The following is a 19,447-nucleotide window of genomic DNA, read 5'->3' on the forward strand; positions in this document are numbered from 1 at the left end:
AAGCATCTCTATGCAAGGGGGAGGAAGTAGAGGAGTGGGGGAGAACTGGCAGAGTCAGGCCGATTGGAGAAGGCCTGCAGAGAGGCCAAAGAGGAGGATGGGAGAAGTGGGGTTTTCTGCCTCACTCAGGGTATAACACACTACAGAGAAATCCTGAGTCATTTTGTTCCTGCCTCTGGTTCCTGCATCGAAGGGCTGGGGGTTGTAGGTTGTCCTGAGCTCTGGAGAGAGGGTGCCCTGGACTCAGAACAGACCTCAGGGACAGAGACTTTTTTGATGGTAAGGCCCCTGATGGTGGGCTTGGGAACCTATGACTTGGTCATCTGTGTATGTGGTGTGTGTGTGTAGCTTCCTTTTGAGGGATACCACATCAAAGGAACTATTGGTCTGAGCTTTATGGGATGGAAGGTTGCCAATGATTTTAGATTTAGATTTAGTAAACATTTATTAAGCATCTACTTACTATGTGCCAGACACCATGCTAAGCATTTTACAAATATTATCTCATTTGATCCTCACGACAATCCTGGGAGGTAGATGCTATTATTATCTCCATTTTATAGATGATGAAACTGAGGCAAACATCAGTTAAGTAACTTGCCCAGGGTTACAGAGCTGTAAGTGTCTAAGGCCAGATTTGAACTCAGGTCTTCCAGACTCCAAGTCTAGGGGGCTATCCCCTGGGTCACCTAGCTGTCTCTAGTGATCTTTTCTTTTTCTTTCTTTCTTTTTTTTTTTTTTTTTTTTGGCAAGGTAATTGGGGTTAAGTGACTTGCCCAGGGTCACACAGCTAGTAAGTGTTAAGTGTTTGAGACCGGATTTGAACTCAGGTACTCCTGAATCCAGAGCTGGTACATTATCCACTGTGCCACCTAGCTGCCCCTCTAGTGATCTTTTCTATTTTAGGTTTAACCTGTTTCTAAGGAAGCCCTGATACCTCAAGATCAATCAATCCTCTAGCCCCCACCTATCTCTGTTGATATTTAATGGAGATAAATGTAAAGTTCTCTAGTTGGGGTTCAGAACCCAAACCGCTCAAGTCTAAAAATAGGACCAGAGCATTTTAGTGAATGGCAAGCTCAATACAAATCAACATAGTGCCCTCCCCCCAAAATGATATTATATTTGGCTATATTAAGAAAGGCACAGTCTCTAGAAGGGAGGTGTTGGACCTCCTCTGCTGTGCCCTGGTCAGATCACATCACGGCTGGAATACTAGATTCCATTCTGGGTGTTTCATTTTAGGAAGGGTATTAACAAGCTGGCATAAATGCGGAGGAGGTCCTGGAGAAGAGAAGACTGGAGGTTGGGGGGAAACACATGCTAGCTGCAAGGGATGGTAGGAGGAGAATCCTAGTCATGTGTGGGTTGGACCCGAGTGATGGTGTCAAACTCAAATAGAAATGGGGGCCACCAGTCCACACCAAAAGATCCCTGCCAGCTGCAGGTGAACCTAGTTTTCAAATGGAAGTTATTTGTGTATTCTATTTCTTTTAAAAAATCTATTTATTTATTCATTTGTTCATTCGTTCATCCATCCATCTATCCATTCATTCATTCATTTATTTTTGTGGGGCAATGAGGGTTAAGTGACTTGCCCAGGGTCACACAGCTAGTAAGTGTCAAGTGTCTGAGGCCGAATTTGAACTCAGGTCCTCATGAATCCAGGGCTGGTGCTTTATCCACTGCGCCACCTAGCTGCCCCCTGTGTATTCTATTTGTATTTATTTTGGCAAATATTTCCCAATTCCATTTTAATCTGGCCACATGTCTTATGTTTGGCACCTCTGGGTTTCCCTGAGGTCCTTGTTACCTCTGAGATTCTTTTCTTCTGTATTTTCTTCTCAGGACCTTCTCAGTGTCCACAGCAGCTTCCTGAGGGACCTGAGGGAAGCGCTTTCTGCCAATGGTGGCCTGGAGCTTTACCAGGTGTTCATCAGCTATAAGGAAAGGTGAGGCTGGAAGGGGGAGGGGTGGTTAAAGGAACCATTGCTGCCTCAGCAATGATCTATGGCCTCCAGAATACCCTGCCCACTAGCCACTGGGGAGCTGTAGATCTGGGTTCCAGTTCCCACTGAACTGCTGATTGATTGGCTTTGGGTAAATCACTCTCCTTCCCTGGGCTTCAAGTTCCTCCACAGTCAAATAGGGTACACCAAGAAGGATTCCCGGGCTGAGGCACTACAATTCCCTTGGGTTCTCAGGACTTTGCTAGGGCCAGTTCAACTCTGGAGAGCCCGTTGTTAAATTTTCAGTGTGAGTATTTACACTGAAAATCATCAAACATTACAAATGAGGGCTTAATTAATTGTTTTTGTTAATTGTCTAGATTTAAGAATGTGATGAATAAAATGCTAATAATACAGATTAAGCTTAAAAATGTGTTCTGAACACATTTCCACTCCCCCTCCTCCCCAGAGAGCTGAGAGCCAGTTGTTAAACATTTACTAGCACATCTCTGGTTTTCTCCCACTACAGGTTTCTCATATATGGCCGTTACTGCAGCCAGGTGGAGTCAGCCAGCAAGCACTTGGACCGAGTAGCTAGCATGCGGGAGGATGTGCAGATGAAGCTGGAGGTTGGTAGGCTTGGAGTGGAGTGGGGAAGGAGGTACTGGTAGGAACAAGGAACAGCTGGTGCTTATCTCATGCAGTCAGGCTGCAGTGTACTCCATCTAACAATAATCACAACAACAACAATAGCCAAGATACCTAAATACTCTGTGTTTTTATCAGTGTAGTATTTTCTCCCATGATGCAGATTACAACCCATCTATACCTGTTCATTCTGTACAACTCATTTTCATGTTTCCTCCCTTCCTGTGGTTCGGATCATCTAAAATTCTGGAAGCCTTTCTTGATTTTCCTTGACTTTAAGAGGATACCAAGGGGGTATATAGGCTATCCAATCCCTTTGTTTTGTAGGCAAGAAACTGAGATCCAAATGGATCCAGTGATTTGCCCATGATCACATAGGGAATAAGTAGAAGTAGTAGATTTTTTCTTTTTTGCAGGGCAGTAAAGGTTAAGTGACTTGCCCAGGGTTACACAGCTAGTGTCAAGTGTCTGAGTTCAAATTTGAACTCAGGTCCTCTTGAATCTGGGCCGGTGCTTTATCCACTGCACCACCTAGCTGCCCCTGAAGAGGTAGATTTTGAACCCAACTCCTTTGACATCAAATTCAGAGCTGCATTCTTCCTCACTCTTACTTCTGTCTTCCTTTTTTTTCCCACTCATATATTTCTTTGATTACTCAATTCTTTCATAATTCTGTTGGTAATGTATTACAGTTTGCCGACATCCACTATGTTCCTATCCATTGCCTTTGGGTGATGGTACTCGTACTGAATTTTTCTTTTTTTAAAATCATTTTTAAAATTAACATTTTTTTCAATTACATGTAAAAATATTCTTTGAGTTTCAAATTTTTCTCCCACCCTCTCTTCCCTCCCCGCTCCTGAGGCCAGCAAGCAATTTGATATAGGTTATACAATACTATTATGTTAAACATAATTCCACATTAATCAGAACAAAAGGAAAAAAAAACCTCAAGAAAGAATAAACAAGAACAATAACAAAAAACCAACAACAAAAGTGAAAGTAGTATGCTTCAGTCTACATTCAGATTCCATAGTTCTTTTTCTGAATGGGGAGAGCATTTTCCAGCATAAGTCTTTTGACATTATCTTGGATCATTGTATTGCTGAGAAAAGTTAAGTCTATCACAGTTGATCATCCCACAATTTTGTTGATACTGTGTACAATGTTCTCTTGGTTCTGCTCATTTCACTAAGCATCTATTCGTGTAAGTCTTTCCAGGTTTTTCTGAAATACATCTGCTTATCATTTCTTACAGCACAATAGCGTTCCATTACATTCATATAGCATAACTTGTTTAACCATTTCCCAATTGATGGGCATCCCCTCAATTTCCAATTCTTTGCTACCACAAAAAGAGTAGCTACAAATATTTTTATACATGTGGGTCCTTTTCCCTTTTTTATGATCTCTTTGGGATATAGGCCTAGTAGTGGTATTTCTGGGTCAAAGGGTATGCACAGTTTTGTTTTTTTGTGTGAGGCAATTGGGGTTAAGTGACTTGCCCAGGGTCACACACCTAGTAAGTGTTAAGTGTCTGAGGCTCGATTTGAACTCAGGTCCTCCTGACTCCAGGGCCGGTGCTCTATCCACTGCGCCATCTAGCTGCCCGGGTATGCACAGTTTTAAAGCCTTTTGGGCATGGTTCCAAATTGCTCTTCAGAATGGTTGGATCAGTTCATAGTTCTACCAACAATGTATTAGTGTTCTAATTTTCCCACATCTTCTCCAACATTTATCATTTTCCCTTTTTTTTTTTTTGGTCATATTAGCCAATTGGATAGGTGTGAGGTGGTACCTCAGAGTAGTTTTAATTTGCATTTATCTAATCAGTAGTGATTGAGAACATTTTTTCATATGGCTGTAGATAGTTTTAATTTCATTATCTGAAAACTACCTGTTCATATATCCCTTGACCGTTTCCCAATTGGGGAATGACTTGTATTCTTATATATTTGATTCAGTTCTCTATATATTTCAGATATGAGATCTTTATCAGAAACCCTGTCTGTAAAAAAATTGTTTCCCAGCTTTCTGCTTTTTGTCTAATCTTGTTTGCACAAAACTTTTAAATTTAACGTAGTCAAAATGATCCACTCTGCATTTCATAATGTTCTTTATCTCATCTTTGGTCATAAATTCTTCCCCTCTCCATAGATCTGACAAGAAAACTATTCCTTCCTTTCCTAATTTGCCTATGGTATCACTCTTTAAGTCTAGATCTTGTACCCATTTTGACTTTACTTTGGTGTATGGTATAAGATGTTGGTCTATGCCCAGTTTCTTCCATATAATTTTCCAATTTGCCCAGCAGTTTTTGTCAAATAGTGAGTTCTTATCCTGGAGGCTAGAGTCTTTAAAGGGGTTTATCAAACAGGAGATTGCTATATTCACTTATGGCTGTGTTTTGTGTGCCATATTCAATTTTTCAAAGATTGTAGTGTTTCATGTCTCTCAGTCATACAAGAATATCAGAAGATTATATTAGTATTAAATGAATGGGGCCTTTTTTCTGGAATAAGTTCATTTCTCAAAGTCTCCCTCAGATGCCTCACTGAAGTATGAAGGTGACTTGGGATCTCCCAGGTTATTCCAACAAAGCATAAGTTCAGTCAGATTCTACTTCTCAGAAAAGGCTGTGACTGCAGACTATGTCTGCTTTCTGAAGATAGGCCTAACAGAACCTGGAGAGACTGGACAACTGAGGATGAAGTCTTTGGCCTTGGCCACTCATGAAACAAAAATGCAAAGTGGCCCTCATTTCTCTCCAGCTTCTGCAGTGACGGCAGTAACACATCAAGAAAGGCAGAAGACACGGCAAGAATTGAAGTTTTTAATATCCTGAATAAACTTTTCTCTTGGACAGTGGTGAAATAAAAGTGAAATCCTTGTCCAATGATTAACAGGGGTACCAAATCATATCCATCTTGACACTCAGCATAGACAAAACCAGAAGAAAGAAGGAAATTGCCTCTGGATGCAATGATGGCTCATGGGTTCTTTTTCAGGCAAGCAAATAATGGAGCTGGTGGAGTTGGCTTTAGCATGTGTCAAAAAGGAAACAAGAAACATCATTTCACGGGACACTCAGCTATCTGGAATTGTACCAATCATGATAAGAATTTGCAAAAAGAACCATCATCAAAACAACTGTAACTTCTGCACCAACATCTGATGTTCAGAAAGAAGAGATAAATTCTATGAAGAACCTCATAAAGCTATCTAAATTAAATCAATATATACTTTTTTTTATTTTTTTATTTTATTTTTTTTAATGTATGAGGTATTTTATTTTTTCCATTACATGTAAAGATAGTTCTCAACTTTTGTTTATACATGCTTTACAATTTCAGATTTTTCTCCCTCCTCCCCTCCCTCCCCCCTCCCCTAGACAGCAGGTAATCTGATATAGGTTATATCTATATATCTCTATACATATACATATAGATATATATATACACACACACCCCAATATATACTTTTTTTTGTGTGTGTGTGTATTTTTTTTTTTTTTTTAGTGAGGCAATTGGGGTTAAGTGACTTGCCCAGGGTCACACAGCTAGTAAGTGTGTGTTAAGTGTCTGAGGCCGGATTTGAACTCAGGTACTCCTGACTCCAGGGCCGGTGCTCTATCCACTGCGCCACCTAGCTGCCCCCCAATATATACTTTTTAAAAATTTTATTTTGTTTTTTTTTTTTTTTTTTTTTTTTTTTTGCGGGGCAATGGGGGTTAAGTGACTTGCCCAGGGTCACACAGCTAGTAAGTGATTTGAACTCAGGAACTCCTGAATCCAGGGCCGGTGCTTTATCCACTGCACCACCTAGTTGCCCCTATACTTTGACACTTGGAAACTTCAATGCAGAGGTGGGAGTAGATGAGGATGGTGAAGGCTACAATGGGAAGTGTGGTTAAGGAGTAAAGAATGAGAAAGGCCAGTGGCAGGTGGGCCACATAGAAGAACCCTCACATCTATGCATCATAAATACTTTATTTTGGAAAAGAATTGAAAGACTTTGGCCATGGAAAAGGCAATAGCATTTCAGAAAAGGAAATTGATTTTTTTCAACAGAGAAATGGCTCATTGCTGAATTAGCTGTCTGTATATGGTTAGACCACTCACTGACTTGTTAGAGTAAACATCAAAGTTCATACAGATCTAGAAGGAAGAAGCAAGGAAAAGATATAGTGTACAATTAAAACAACTCATACCTGATATGTCCAAACAAATCTTTTTTGTGTGTGTGGGGGGCAATGAGGGTTAAGTGACTTGCCCAGGGTCACATAGCTAGTAAGTGTTAAGTGTTTGAGGCTGGATTTGAACTCAGGTCCTCCTGAATCCAGGGCCGGTGCTTTATCTACTGCACCACCTTGCTGCCCCCAAACAAATCTTTCAAAAAATATCTTTATTGATGCCCTTTGTTCAAATGATCAATGATTAAAATGGAATATGGGTGGAAGAAAGGACCTAGACATAGACTGTCATAATTTCGTACAGATGTCTAGCTGATATCCATCATCACAAAGAAGAGACCAGAAGAGTCTAAAAATGCCTTAGCAAATAGTTGACTTACTTGCCAGGAGAAAAGGTATGGCATCCATGGACTTTGCCACTTTAGGATATAAACTGACTTGCAGAATCTTACAGAGAAGGATGATGGGTGATCATGAGAAGCAGGGCCTAAAAAAATGAGAGACAATTGATCAGCAAGTCTTTATTAAGTGCTTACTGGGTACCAGGCACTGTGCTAAGTTCTGGGGGTACAAGTACAAAGAATGAAATGATCCCTACTTTGCAATGAGCTTACATTCTGCTGGGGGGCATATAAGATATTCACCAACAAGTCAATTCAGTCTGTATGTCTATATAGTATGTTAAATAGCAATTTGGCAGCTGTGTAGGGGATGGGTTAAAGAAAGGACAGCCTGGGTAAAGGGTCACCTGTTAGGAAATATGATGAGGGCTCATGCTAGCGTGATTGTAGTGTGATTAGAGAGAATAAAAAAGGGGCAGATGAAAGAGATATTGAAGAAGTGCAATTGTAAAGACTTGACAACCGATTGGATATATGGAGGTGAAGGGGGGGGAGCAAAGATCACAGATGACACCTAAGTTGTGAACCTGGGTGACTGAAGGAGTAGGAGTGCTTTGAGAGAAATGGAACTATTAGTAGGAGCGAAGGTTTCAGTGGAAGATTAATGAGTTATTAGGTAGTGATGTCCAGCGAGCAATTGGAGATGTAGGACTAGGGTTCAAGTAAAGAGATATGGGCTGGTGACACATCTGGGAATCACTTGTGTAGAGGTGATAGTTGGATCAAGGAGAGCTGATGAGAGCACCTGGAGAGAGAAGGGAAGAAGACTCAGGACAGAAGGAGGGGAAAACCAGTTTAAAGAAAGTTAATAAGAGGCTCAATAAAGCAAAGTCATGCCAAGAGTGAAGCTAGAAAGGAGACAGCAAACAAATGGAAGATATGAAACATCTGAAGAGCGTGTTCTCTCTCTCTCTCTCTTCCTCTCTTTTTAATAAACTCTTTTTCTTTTACATCAAGGATGGTAGAATTATGGCATTTAGACTCTAGCATTACATTGCCAGAAGTCCTTAAAGAAAAGGAAGTAATGTCACTAAAGAGAGCAGAAGTGGGCCAGTCAGCTGGGCTAGAACAAGTATCCCCAGAGGAGGTCCAGGCTGGAGGTTGTATCATTATGGGGACACTGAGGGATTCATTTACAAGGTCTCTGAAGGAGGTGAAGAGATAGCAGTGGTATAGAAAAACAAACAACAACAACTTGGATTTTATTACTATAAAAAAAAGATGATAGAACAAGAACCTTTGAAGCTTACTTTTTCACATACATACATATATAAACATATTACATATACACATACACACATCTACACACATGCATTGAGGATATCCTTGATGAAGCTATTAAGAGGAAACAAGGGGGCAGCTAGATGGTACAGTGGATAGAGCACCGGCCCTGGAGTCAGGAGGACCTGAGTTCAAATCCGGCCTCAGACACTTAACACTTACTAGCTGTGTGACCCTAGGCAAGTCACTTAACCCCGATTACCTCACTTAAAAAAAAAAAAAAAGAGGGAACAGGTAGACTTTTGTAAGCATAATTCCACTGCAGGCCACATTTTTTTTTCCATTATGCAATTAAGTAAAAGATAGAGATCTCTCTTATTATTTGTTGACTATAAAAAAGTATTTGATTTGATAAAGTAAAATGATGACTTAAGGCCTCTCCTCCAACAAAATGTCTTCCATGCATTGGTCAACATGATATGAGATTCCTTTAAAGATATGACAAAAGATAACCTTGTTTGACCAACTTGTGATCATTAAGATAAGATTAAGACTTAAAAGAGGAAGATGTACATTCAGAAAATGGGTTTGCTGTTGTCATGGAAGAAATCCAGCTCAGAGTCCAAGTTGAAAAGGGATTCCCCTATGGGATGTCAAACTCCAGATGCTACTGTTTGTGGATGACATTGGGCTAATTGTATCAAGCCTCCTGGATGAGGTCCATAACTGTGTTCTAACTATCCACTCAGGGAAACTCAATGGATGAAGAGGATGAGAACTGGTTTTGCTCCTCTTTGTATTGGCACCACTTAGCACAGTGCCTGGCAAATAGCAAACAACAATCCTTGTTGATCCACTGAATGATGTGCAGTTGGTTGAAAAATCTGTAGAACTCATCTATCAGTATAGGTATATATGTATATGCACATGCACATGTGTATAGGCAACACACATGTATGTATGTATGTATATACCTAAACACACACACATACACATATCAGAAATTTGTGCCATATTTGAACAGGAGAAGTAGCAGAATGGCCTGAGTAGCCTTTGGGAAATTGCCAAGTTCTAGACATGATAAATCATAGGATTCGGAACTGGGAAGGATCATCTGGTCCAAGCCCTTCAGTTTATAGATAGGGAAACCGAGGTCCAAAGAAGTTAAATAACTTGCCCAAGGCCATCAAATTAGTCAATAGCTGAGCTCCCCATGATTCCTAGTCTAGTGCTCTTTCTACTAGACAGCACCATGGTGATAATCGCCCTCATTTCTCACTTCTCCATGTTCCTCACAATAGCCTATGAGGTAGGGAGGACAAGGATCATCATCTCCATTTTCCAGATGTGGGAACTGAATTCAGAGGAAGGGAAGTGACTAGCCTAAAGTCCCACAGCTGGACTAATAACTGACATTTGTACAGCATTTTCAGGCCATCAGAGGGCTTTAGATACGTTATCTCACTTGAACTTCACAATAGCTCCTTGGTAGGTACCTCCTAGCAGTAGATACTACAGGCATTATTTTTAGGTTCTTTATTTTGCATATGAGAAAACTGAGGCTCAGAGAGATGAAGCTGTGACTCGCCTAAGGTCACAGAGCTGGAATCAGTGCATTTGCAGTCGGGCAGCAGCTGGTAAATGTTCAACAACTAGCTCTCAAACAAAATAAGCAACAATAAAGCCCATCCACCCATCCCCCTATCCTGTTTTTTAAATCTAATCTGCCTTTTTCACTTTTCCCATCACTTTAAATCTAGGCCAGAGGTGTCAAGCACGTCACCTGTGGGCTACCTCTCAGTACAGCTGCACCAGTAAAATGTAATTGGGAAATATTTAACAAAATAAATATAATGTTAATATATGGTTTTCTAAGTCAGTGTGCTGCTGGCCTCAGCTCAATACCACTGGTCTAGACGATGCAGAATTGATCAATAAATCAAGCCCTGACTTGGAGCATTTGCTTCCCACCTGTCAGTGCTTACTTTGAAGATTTTCTTCCCAATGGGCACAGGTCGATTTGGCTCGAGCACAGCCCCAAACCTGCCTCTCCCTGGCTCCAAGACCAGCCCTGTCTGCTGTGCTAGGACACCTCTCAGAAAGAAGAGCTGGGATTTGTTCCTCAGTCCCCTGACTGCCCAGCACTCCCCTCCCCGCCAACTCTCCCCCTCCCCCACCATGGTCTGCTCCCTTAGTGGTTCTCAGGCTGAACTTGCTGCTTTCTAGATGCATACATCCCTCTGCCTCTTAGCTTCTCAAAGTGCTTGACTTCTTTCCCAGAGGATGGTTAGACATAGTGAGATATGAGTTCATTTGACCCTGTTCCCTGCCTTCTCCCCCCAGGAATGTTCCCAGAGAGCGAACAATGGGCGATTCACTCTGAGAGACCTGCTCATGGTGCCCATGCAGCGGGTGCTAAAGTACCATCTCCTCCTTCAGGTGAGTTCTCTGCCTTCCCAACCCCATGGGGTGGCCCTGGTGGGTGGGAGAGGGATGGCACGGTGACCTCAATAGGGGCTTGGGTGTCTCAGGGCAACTGAGTCACTGGTTTGGGTGGGGGGATGTGTGCAAAAAAATGTTTAAGAGAAATTGTCCCACTTGTATCCGGTGTGAAAGTTTCCTTAGGAAAAGGTGTAGGTGACTTGGGGGAGTCATGGGAGAATCTGGGGGGCCGTGGTATAGCTTTCTCTTACCTCTGAATCTTTGTTCTTGCTCAGGAGCTGGTGAAGCATACAACGGATGCCACAGAGAAGGAAAATATGCGACTGGCACTGGATGCCATGAGGGTGAGGAGAATGGGAGGGGTGTGTGTGTGTGTGTGTGTGTGTGTGTGTGTAGCTACAACAGACTGGGGACAGCTGCTAGTATTGGGGGGAGCCTTGGGAAACACACAGATATGAGACACAGATGGTAAGCAGCCCCTGGTGTGGACAAAAAGGTGATAGATTCGTAGTTGGAGAACCTCAGTGAGAACATGGTCAAGGATTCTGATACTTCCTGCCTATGTGACCTTGGTCAAGTCATTTTCCCTCTCTTGGCCTCAGTTTCCCCTTCTGTGAATTGAAAGACTTGAGTTAGTTGTCCAAAGGTCCCTTCTGACTCTTAGTTCTGGGGTCTTTTGGGGTCCTCCCCTTGAGGCCCCCTACTGCCCACACCTGGCTCAGGGCTGCTTTGTCTTCTATGTCCTCAGGATTTGGCCCAGTGTGTGAATGAGGTCAAGAGAGACAATGAGACACTGAAGCAGATCACCACCTTCCAGCTCTCCATTGAGAACTTGGTGAGGGCTGGGTCTCTGGATGGAGTGGGGCACTGTGGGGAACCAGGCTGGGGAGGAGGGCAGGAAGACTCTGTTGTCCCCAGTGCCAGCCCCCGCCCTCTTTCCCTCTCCCATCCCTAGACGAAGAACCTGGCCCACTATGGACGGCCCAAGATCGACGGGGAGCTCAAGATTTCCACCTCGGAGAGGAGATCCAAAATAGACAGGTACCAACTCTGCCTTTTCGAGTCCCCAGTTTCCTCCCAGGCCCCCAAGCACCGCCTCTTATTAGAGCAGGGGCCAATAAGGTTTCTGGCATCATGGACCCTGCTAGGCATTCATTTGTAAATGTGTAATCGTAGGATTACAAAGAAAACCTATGCAATGAAATAGAAATAAAATAAATTATAAATATATTTATAAATACAATATAAAACAAAATCCTATAAAATGAAATAAAGATGTATTTTCCCCCCTAAACGAAATCCATGGACCCCTTGAGATCTCTCCATGGAGCTCTTGGAATCCTAGACTCCCAGTGAAGAACTCTTGTTCTAGAGATTTATCCCCTTCCCCCAAGTTGCTAGCATCCCCTTCCTGGTCCCCAAATTAGCTTGCTGATGAGCTTTATGCATTTTGTATATTATATATATATATGTACATATACATACATACATACACACACACACACATTTACTTGGATTCTTGTAGTTTTCCCCACAGAGGAGTGAATGAAGACTCCTTGAGGGCAGGGGCATTTCATTTTTGTCTTGTATGCTAAATTCCTGGCACACAGTATGCTCAATGCCTGGTGCGTAGTAGGTGTATAATGAAAAATTTGTTAAATGAATGAGAGTGAAGCTGGAGGAAGACAGGGGAAAGCTACCAGCTCCCTCTGGGTTCAGAGGCATCCCTCTTAGGGCCTGGCTCCCTGGGACCCTTGAGGGATTGGGGCTCTTCCTGTTCCCTGCTGCAGGTACGCTTTCCTCCTGGACAAAGCCCTGCTCATCTGTAAGAGGCGAGGGGACATCTATGACCTAAAGGACTTTGTGAACCTGCCCAATTATCAGGTCCGAGATGACTCCTCTGGGGAGCGAGATAACAAGAAGGTACCTTCTCTGAGTATGCCCAGGCTCCTGGTCTTGTCTGCCTGGGCTGGGGAGTGAGGTGGGGCCTTGAAAGGGGGAGAGAGGAAGGTCACTCCTCAGCCGGAGGTAGAGGCTCCCCTGCCCTGCCTCCTTCAAGTCCACGTGTGACTGGGACTCAGTGTCTGAGTCTGAAGAGCTGGGATGGGAGAGGGCTGCAGGAGGCAGAGCCCCAGAGCTCTCCCTGACCACCTCTCCTGGTCTCCCCAGTGGACCCACATGTTTCTCCTGATCGAGGACCAGGGAACCCAGGGCTACGAGCTCTTCTTTAAGACAAGAGAACTGAAGAAGAAATGGATGGAGCAGTTCGAGATGGCCCTGTGAGGACTGGCCCAGGCACTCTCCCTTTCCCCCTTGACTTTAGCTCCTATTCCAGCCCAGGTAGCCAGACCTTCCCAAACAGGAACCTAGCAAGGTCCCAGAGAGACAGAGAGTAGGGTGGCAAGAGAAGGGTACTGAATGAATGAAGGGGATGGTGGGGAGGGTGGCAATCAGATCTAGCTGCCTCTCACTCTGTGTGACCTCAGCCGGGTTCCTCCTCTCTCGCCCTTTGAAGGGTTAGACTCAATGTTCTCTGAGTGATTGGGTCATGGGACCACCTTTGAGTTGTGTCAGTCAAGGGACTTGAATACTACTAGCCAGTTAGCTTGGAGCTGCGAGGGGGACCACCCCTCTTCCAGTCCCACAGGGAGCTTCCTGTGGAACTGAGTGAGGCTCTTTCTGTTTCAGAACATGATCTGCTAGGTAGAGGCAGCTTTTTCTCTCTCTCGAGTGTAGATCTGAGCTAGGTTTTTCCATTTTTTCAGAGACGTGTGTTCTCTCTCTACTAACTTCTAATATACTTTAATAAATTCTTGGGGGCAGCTAGGTGGCGCAGTGGATAGAGCACTGGCCCTGGATTCAGGAGTACCTAAGTTCAAATCCAGCCTCAGACACTTGACACTTACTAGCTGTGTGACCCTGGGCAAGTCACTTAACCCCCATTGCCCCACCAAAAAAAAAAAAAAATTCTTAATGCCTGTACTGTTGCTGAAGCTCCTAATTATACATAAATCCTCCTTTCTGACTGCCTCCAGTTCCAATATTTACCCTGACAATGCCACTGCCAACGGCCATGACTTCCAGATGTTCTCCTTTGAGGAGACTGCCTCCTGCAAAGCCTGCCAGATGCTGCTGAGGTGGGGCTGAGGCTGCTTGGGGTGACTGGCATGGGGGAGGGGAGGGGGTAAGCCAAGGGACCCATGGCCTGAAATCCTGCCCTCTTGGGAACTGGGGGGCTGGGGATGACAGTCCATGATAAAAGGCTTAGGGCTCAGGGTTAAGACACCAAAGCCTCTGTTCTGTCACTGATCGTAGGTCAGGCTCTTGGTTTCTCTGCCCTCAGTTTCCCTATTTATAATGTGAGTGAGCTGGGCTGCATGATTTCTGAGGGACCTCTTCTCCCACTCCCACCCCAATCCAGAGGAGGGAGATCGAGGGATTCAGGGGTGCAGGTAGGGCTGGACTCCTTAACCTCCCCCTAACCCTCCCCACAGAGGCACCTTCTATCAGGGATATCGCTGCCACCGCTGTCGGGCACCTGCTCACAAGGAGTGTCTGGGGAGGGTGCCTGCCTGTGGCCGACATAGCTCAGGTAACCAGGGAGGGACTGTCCTGGGGATATGGCCATGGTGGGCTGGGTTCCAGCAGGGGGATCCATGGTAAGAGTGTGTGTGGAGTCTCGGGCTGCTTGACTCTGGCATTTGATGGGGAAGGGCTTCCCCTCCCCCCCCCCCCAGGCTCTCTGACAATGGTCCCCCTTTCTTCTTTCCTCACAGATCATGGGAATACCTTGAGAAAGGTAAAGAGGGTCCCCGTTCCCAGGGCCAGGCCTGAGGGTGGTCTTAGGGGTAAGAGAATGAAGTCAAGACCAGGATTGGAGCCCATGGATCCAGGGCCTCCAGTTCTGGATCAGGAGGGGAGGCTCAGGGCCAATGGTCAGAAGCTGCAGCCCGGGAAGCAGGGAACAGGAGGCAGGTCAGCTTGGGGCTCAGGCTAGACTGGGGGTGTAGGAGGGGAGCCTGGGGACTGTAGAACCGGCAGCACAATTTGGGAAAGAGAGCAGGACCTGGAATGTGTAGGAGTATAAACTTGAAGCTGGAAGGCCTGTATTCAAATCCTGCCTCCAACATTTCCTGGCTGTGATACTGAGCAAGTGCCTTACCCTCTGTGAGCCTCAGTTTCTCTCTGTGTAAAATAGAGATAATCATGGTGGTGCTCTGTTCCTCTCTACTTTTCCTGGGCATATAGAAGAGGAAGGGGAGGCAGGGGTGGGGGACAGGGATGGCAGGAGCCAGGGTCCACCCTACCGCCTTCCCTCCTCAGCACAAGACTAGCCGATCGGCCCAGGACAAGAGCAGAAATGAACTGGGTGAGTCCCTCTGGGTGAAACCCCGTGTGGGGCTGGGTGGTGGCTGGGAGAGGAAGGAAGTACCCGGGAGGCCTTCCACATCCTCCTTTGTGTAGGAACCGGCCCAGCTGGGGAGGCCGTGTGGAGGCTGAGCCCTCATTACCTGCCCTTTGCTCTTCTGCTTCCCTGCCTCCCTCCCCAGGCTTGCCCAAGATGGAGGTGTGCCAAGAGTACTATGGGCTGCCTCCACCCCCTGTAGCCTTTGGCCCTTTCTTGAGGCTGAACCCCGGAGACATCGTGGAGCTGACCAAGGCAGAAGCTGAGCAGAACTGGTGGCAGGTGAGGCTTGGGGAAAGGGCCTTCTGAGTGGAGAGATCCAATGGGCCTGGAGCCAGGAAGACTAGCTGCGTGACCTTGGACAAGTCATTGAACCTCTGTCTGCCTCAGTTTTCCCATCTGTAAAATGGGAACAAAAATACTTGCTTCACTCTGTCCCAATGTGGGTGTGAAGAAGGTACTTCATAAACTTTAAAGGCATGGAGAGACAGGAGTGAGCGTTTCTGTGGCATCAAATATTGGGATGCTCCAAAGCCTCCAGAACTGAAAAAAAAAACCCCAACACCACATTGTTCTTTGTGCAACAAAGGTCAGCCCGTGCATAGACAGATTGCAGGTGGACAAGTAGCGGGGCAGATAGAGAAGCAGGCGGGCACATGCGCACGGCTGCCCTCGGCCACCTCGGTGCCTCTTTCTCAATGTCATCCCTTTCCTCTGATGCACAGGGCAGAAACACGGCTACCAATGAGACAGGATGGTTTCCTTGCAAGAAAGTCAAGCCTTATGTTCACGTGAGTGTGGCCTGGACCCCTGTCCCAGGTCCAGCTGGGCCGGAGAGGGGGCGTCCCCATGAGAGGTCAGCCCAGGGCTGGTGTGTGGCTATCCCAGGGTCCTTGGGGCAGGGAGGAGGTCAGGAGCCACGGTCTTGGAGCCTCAGTCTGACCCTGCTGTCTTTTGTGTGTCTCCTAGGGCCCCCCACAGGATCTGTCTGTCCATCTTTGGTGAGTCTGGGTAGAGGGGACACAAGTCTCTTCCCTCAGAGGGTGCTTTGATATCTTCAGTCCAGGGTGTCAGGACATGGTGTGAGAGGGCAGAGGCAGGACTAAAAGACTGGGCATTGTATATAGAACATTGGACTGGGTGTCAGGGTGACCCAAGTTCAGATCTTGCCTCAGATCCTTATTGGCCGTATGACTTAACCTTACAATCCCTTAATTTCCTCATCTATAAAATGGGGCTAATAATATTTGCCTCGCAGGGTTTTTATAAGGAACAAATGAGATAATATATGTAAAGATCTTTGTAAATCTTAAGATAATTAGATAGATAAAGCATTTAATTAGTGCCTACTATATGCCAGGAGGCAGCTAGGTAGTACAATGAATAGAGTGCTCCAGGCTTGAAGGCAGGAAGAAGACCTGAGTTCAAATCCAGCCTCAGACACTAACTAGCCGTGGGCAAGTTACTTAATGCTGTTTGCCTCAGTTTCCTCATCTGTCAATGAGCTGGAGAAGGAAAGAGTAAACCACTCTAGTATCTTTGCCAAGAAAACCCCAAATGGGATAATGAAGAGTTGGACAGGACTGAAACGACTGAATAACAACATTACCCGGCATTGGGCTAAGCACTAGGGACATAAATATAAACAGAAAGACAGCTTACAATCTAATAATAGAGGAGACAGCATCCAAACATCTACAAAGCAAGCTCTCTATATAAATAAATAGGAAATAATTAAAAGAGGGAAGGCACTGGAATTAGGGAAGTCTTCTTGTAAGCAGTGGCCTTCCCAGGGGTCTTAAAGTGATATATGTGTTAGTTAATATTGGGTCCATTTTGGAATCATAGATGTAGAGATGGAAGGGACATCAAAGGTCAGCACCGAGCCTGCTACATCATACAGGGGCTTAATAAATGCTTTTCCGCCCATCTAACCAATCCAACTCCATTTTACAGATGAGCAAAACTGAGGAAAAGTGAGCTGTTTAAAGTCATACATGGGAGGGCAACTAGGTGGTGCAGTGGATTCAGGAGGACCTGAGTTCAAATATGACCTCAGACACTTGACACTTACTAGCTGTGTGACCCTGGGCAAGTCACTTAACCCTCATTGCCCAACAAACAAACAAAAAACCCAAACAAACCAACAAACCAAACAAACCAACCAACAAATAAAGTCACACGTAGAAGAAGGATAACAATGATTAATAACTGACATCTGCAGATGTCTTTAAAGCTTGTAAAGGGTTTTTTTTTTTTTTACATTCATTATCTCATTTGATTCTCACTGTAACCCCATGAGATAGTTTCTATTATTATTCCCATTTTATTGACAAGCGAATTGATGTTCAGAGAGACACCGGTATTTTGCTCAAGGTCACACAGCTCATAAGTGTCTGTGACAAGATCTGAACCCTGGGCTCCCGGGCTCTGAGCCCAGCCATAGTCAGTGCTCTGTATTGCCTCGACCACGTTGCCAGGTCCTTTGGCTGCCAATCTGCCGAGCTTTTTTCACTGCCTCGATGAGGTGGAGTCTGGCTTTTCTTCAGCCTCTTACTTCATACAAGACACAGAAGTAGAGACATAATCAGATTCAAAAACATGACCACAATAATAGCTTCTCATCTACTCTCCCTGAGAGCACTTTCTTTTCCATTATCTGATCCTGGAACTCAGCCCTTAGCACACCCTTGGGAGGAGGCCCTTGTGTTGGGCTGTGCTTGGCCAGGAGATACGGACAAGGCCCAGTCCCTGTCCTGGGGGAGCCCACAGTCTGCCGGCAGGGGCGTGGGGACAAGACTCATCAGCTCACCAAGGGCGTTTAAATGGTGACGCACAGGCTCAGAGATTTGGAGCTGAAAGGTATCTTAAAGGTCATTGAGTCCTAACCCCTGGTATTACAGATGAAGGAATTGAGGCCTACCAGTTGTGACTTGCGCAAGGTCACTAAGAATGCAAATGCTGGAGCTGAAATGAGAAGCCAGGTCCTCTGATGCCAAATCCCCCACTTTTTCCACAGCGCCTCACTGACTTAGTTTATACAAATTTGATGAACACTTTGTTGGAAGGTGCAGCTAGGTATGCAGTTGGATAGAGTACCTGAGCCTGCAGTCAGGAAGACCTGAATTAAAATCTAGCCTCAGACACTTAGGAGCTATGTGACCCTGGGGAAGCCACTTAACCCTGCTTGCCTCAGTTTCCTCATCTGTAAAATGAGCTGGAGAAGGAAATGGCAAAACACTCCAGTATCTTTTTTTTTTTTTAGTGAGGCAATTGGGGTTAAGTGACTTGCCCAGGGTCACACAGCTAGTAAGTGTTAAGTGTCTGAGGCCGGATTTGAACTCAGGTACTCCTGACTCCAGGGCCGGTGCTCTATCCACTGCGCCATCTAGCTGCCCAACTCCAGTATCTTTGCCAGGAAAACCCCAAATGAGATCATGAAGAGTCAGACACAATGGAAATTACTGAGCAACAACATTTTTGGAAGCATAGAGTTTTTATCTAAATCAAGATCTGCTTATGCCTCTACGTACCAAGTATGATGTAGATCCCAGTAGGGTGGCATAGCCCAGTGGTTAGAGGGCTGAACTTGGAGTTCAGATCTGTTGTTGGGGCAGCTAGGTGGCACAGTGGATAGAACACTAGCCCTGAGGTTAGAAGGACCTGAGTTCAAATCTGCTTTCAGACACTTACTAGTTATGTGACGCTGGACAAGTCACTTCACCCTGATTACCTCAAAAAAACCCCAAACTGTTGTTGAGTCATTTCAGTTGTTTTTGTCCCTTCGTGACCCCATTTGGGGTTTTCTTGATAGAGATGCTAAAGTGGTTTGTCATTTCCTTCTCCTGCTCATTTTAGGGGTGAGGGGGCAAACAGTATTAAGTGACTTACCTAGGGTCACACAGCTATTAAGCGTCTGAAGCCTGACTTGAACTCAGGAAGATGAGTCTTTTGACTCCAGGCCCAGCGCTCTATCCACTGCACCACCTAGATGCCACAAGAAGATCTTGTTTACCCCACCCCTCAATGCTTTTGCCCTTTATTATCTGTGTGACTGTGGCTAGGTCACCTAGCCCGTCTGCTGCCTCTGTTTCCTCACCTGTAAAATGAGGAAATAATAACATCTACCTCACAGGGGAGGGGCAAATGAGAAAACGGATTTAAAACACTTAGCAAACCTTAAGGCAGC

General features: G+C 45.0%; 1 protein-coding gene across 3 annotated transcripts in view; it reads left to right on the forward strand.

Annotated features, from left to right (window-relative positions):
- Nucleotides 1-19,447, forward strand: part of VAV1 (vav guanine nucleotide exchange factor 1) — a 42,114-nt gene that overhangs the window by 16,720 nt on the left and 5,947 nt on the right. For 2 of the 3 annotated variants that reach the window (XM_043973677.1, XM_043973686.1), the window contains exons 8-22: nt 1,849-1,952; nt 2,479-2,578; nt 10,755-10,850; nt 11,129-11,197; nt 11,602-11,688; nt 11,809-11,894; nt 12,644-12,776; nt 13,023-13,132; nt 13,889-13,990; nt 14,348-14,445; nt 14,630-14,652; nt 15,177-15,222; nt 15,404-15,540; nt 15,984-16,049; nt 16,228-16,259. In XM_043973677.1, the coding sequence (XP_043829612.1) occupies nt 1,849-1,952; nt 2,479-2,578; nt 10,755-10,850; nt 11,129-11,197; nt 11,602-11,688; nt 11,809-11,894; nt 12,644-12,776; nt 13,023-13,132; nt 13,889-13,990; nt 14,348-14,445; nt 14,630-14,652; nt 15,177-15,222; nt 15,404-15,540; nt 15,984-16,049; nt 16,228-16,259 (1,289 nt within the window). The remainder of the gene's footprint in view (nt 1-1,848; nt 1,953-2,478; nt 2,579-10,754; nt 10,851-11,128; nt 11,198-11,601; nt 11,689-11,808; nt 11,895-12,643; nt 12,777-13,022; nt 13,133-13,888; nt 13,991-14,347; nt 14,446-14,629; nt 14,653-15,176; nt 15,223-15,403; nt 15,541-15,983; nt 16,050-16,227; nt 16,260-19,447) is intronic. The other variant, XM_043973688.1, reaches the window with a different exon arrangement.

Source organism: Dromiciops gliroides, chromosome 1, assembly GCF_019393635.1.
Source record: "Dromiciops gliroides isolate mDroGli1 chromosome 1, mDroGli1.pri, whole genome shotgun sequence".
Classification (NCBI taxonomy): domain Eukaryota; kingdom Metazoa; phylum Chordata; class Mammalia; order Microbiotheria; family Microbiotheriidae; genus Dromiciops; species Dromiciops gliroides.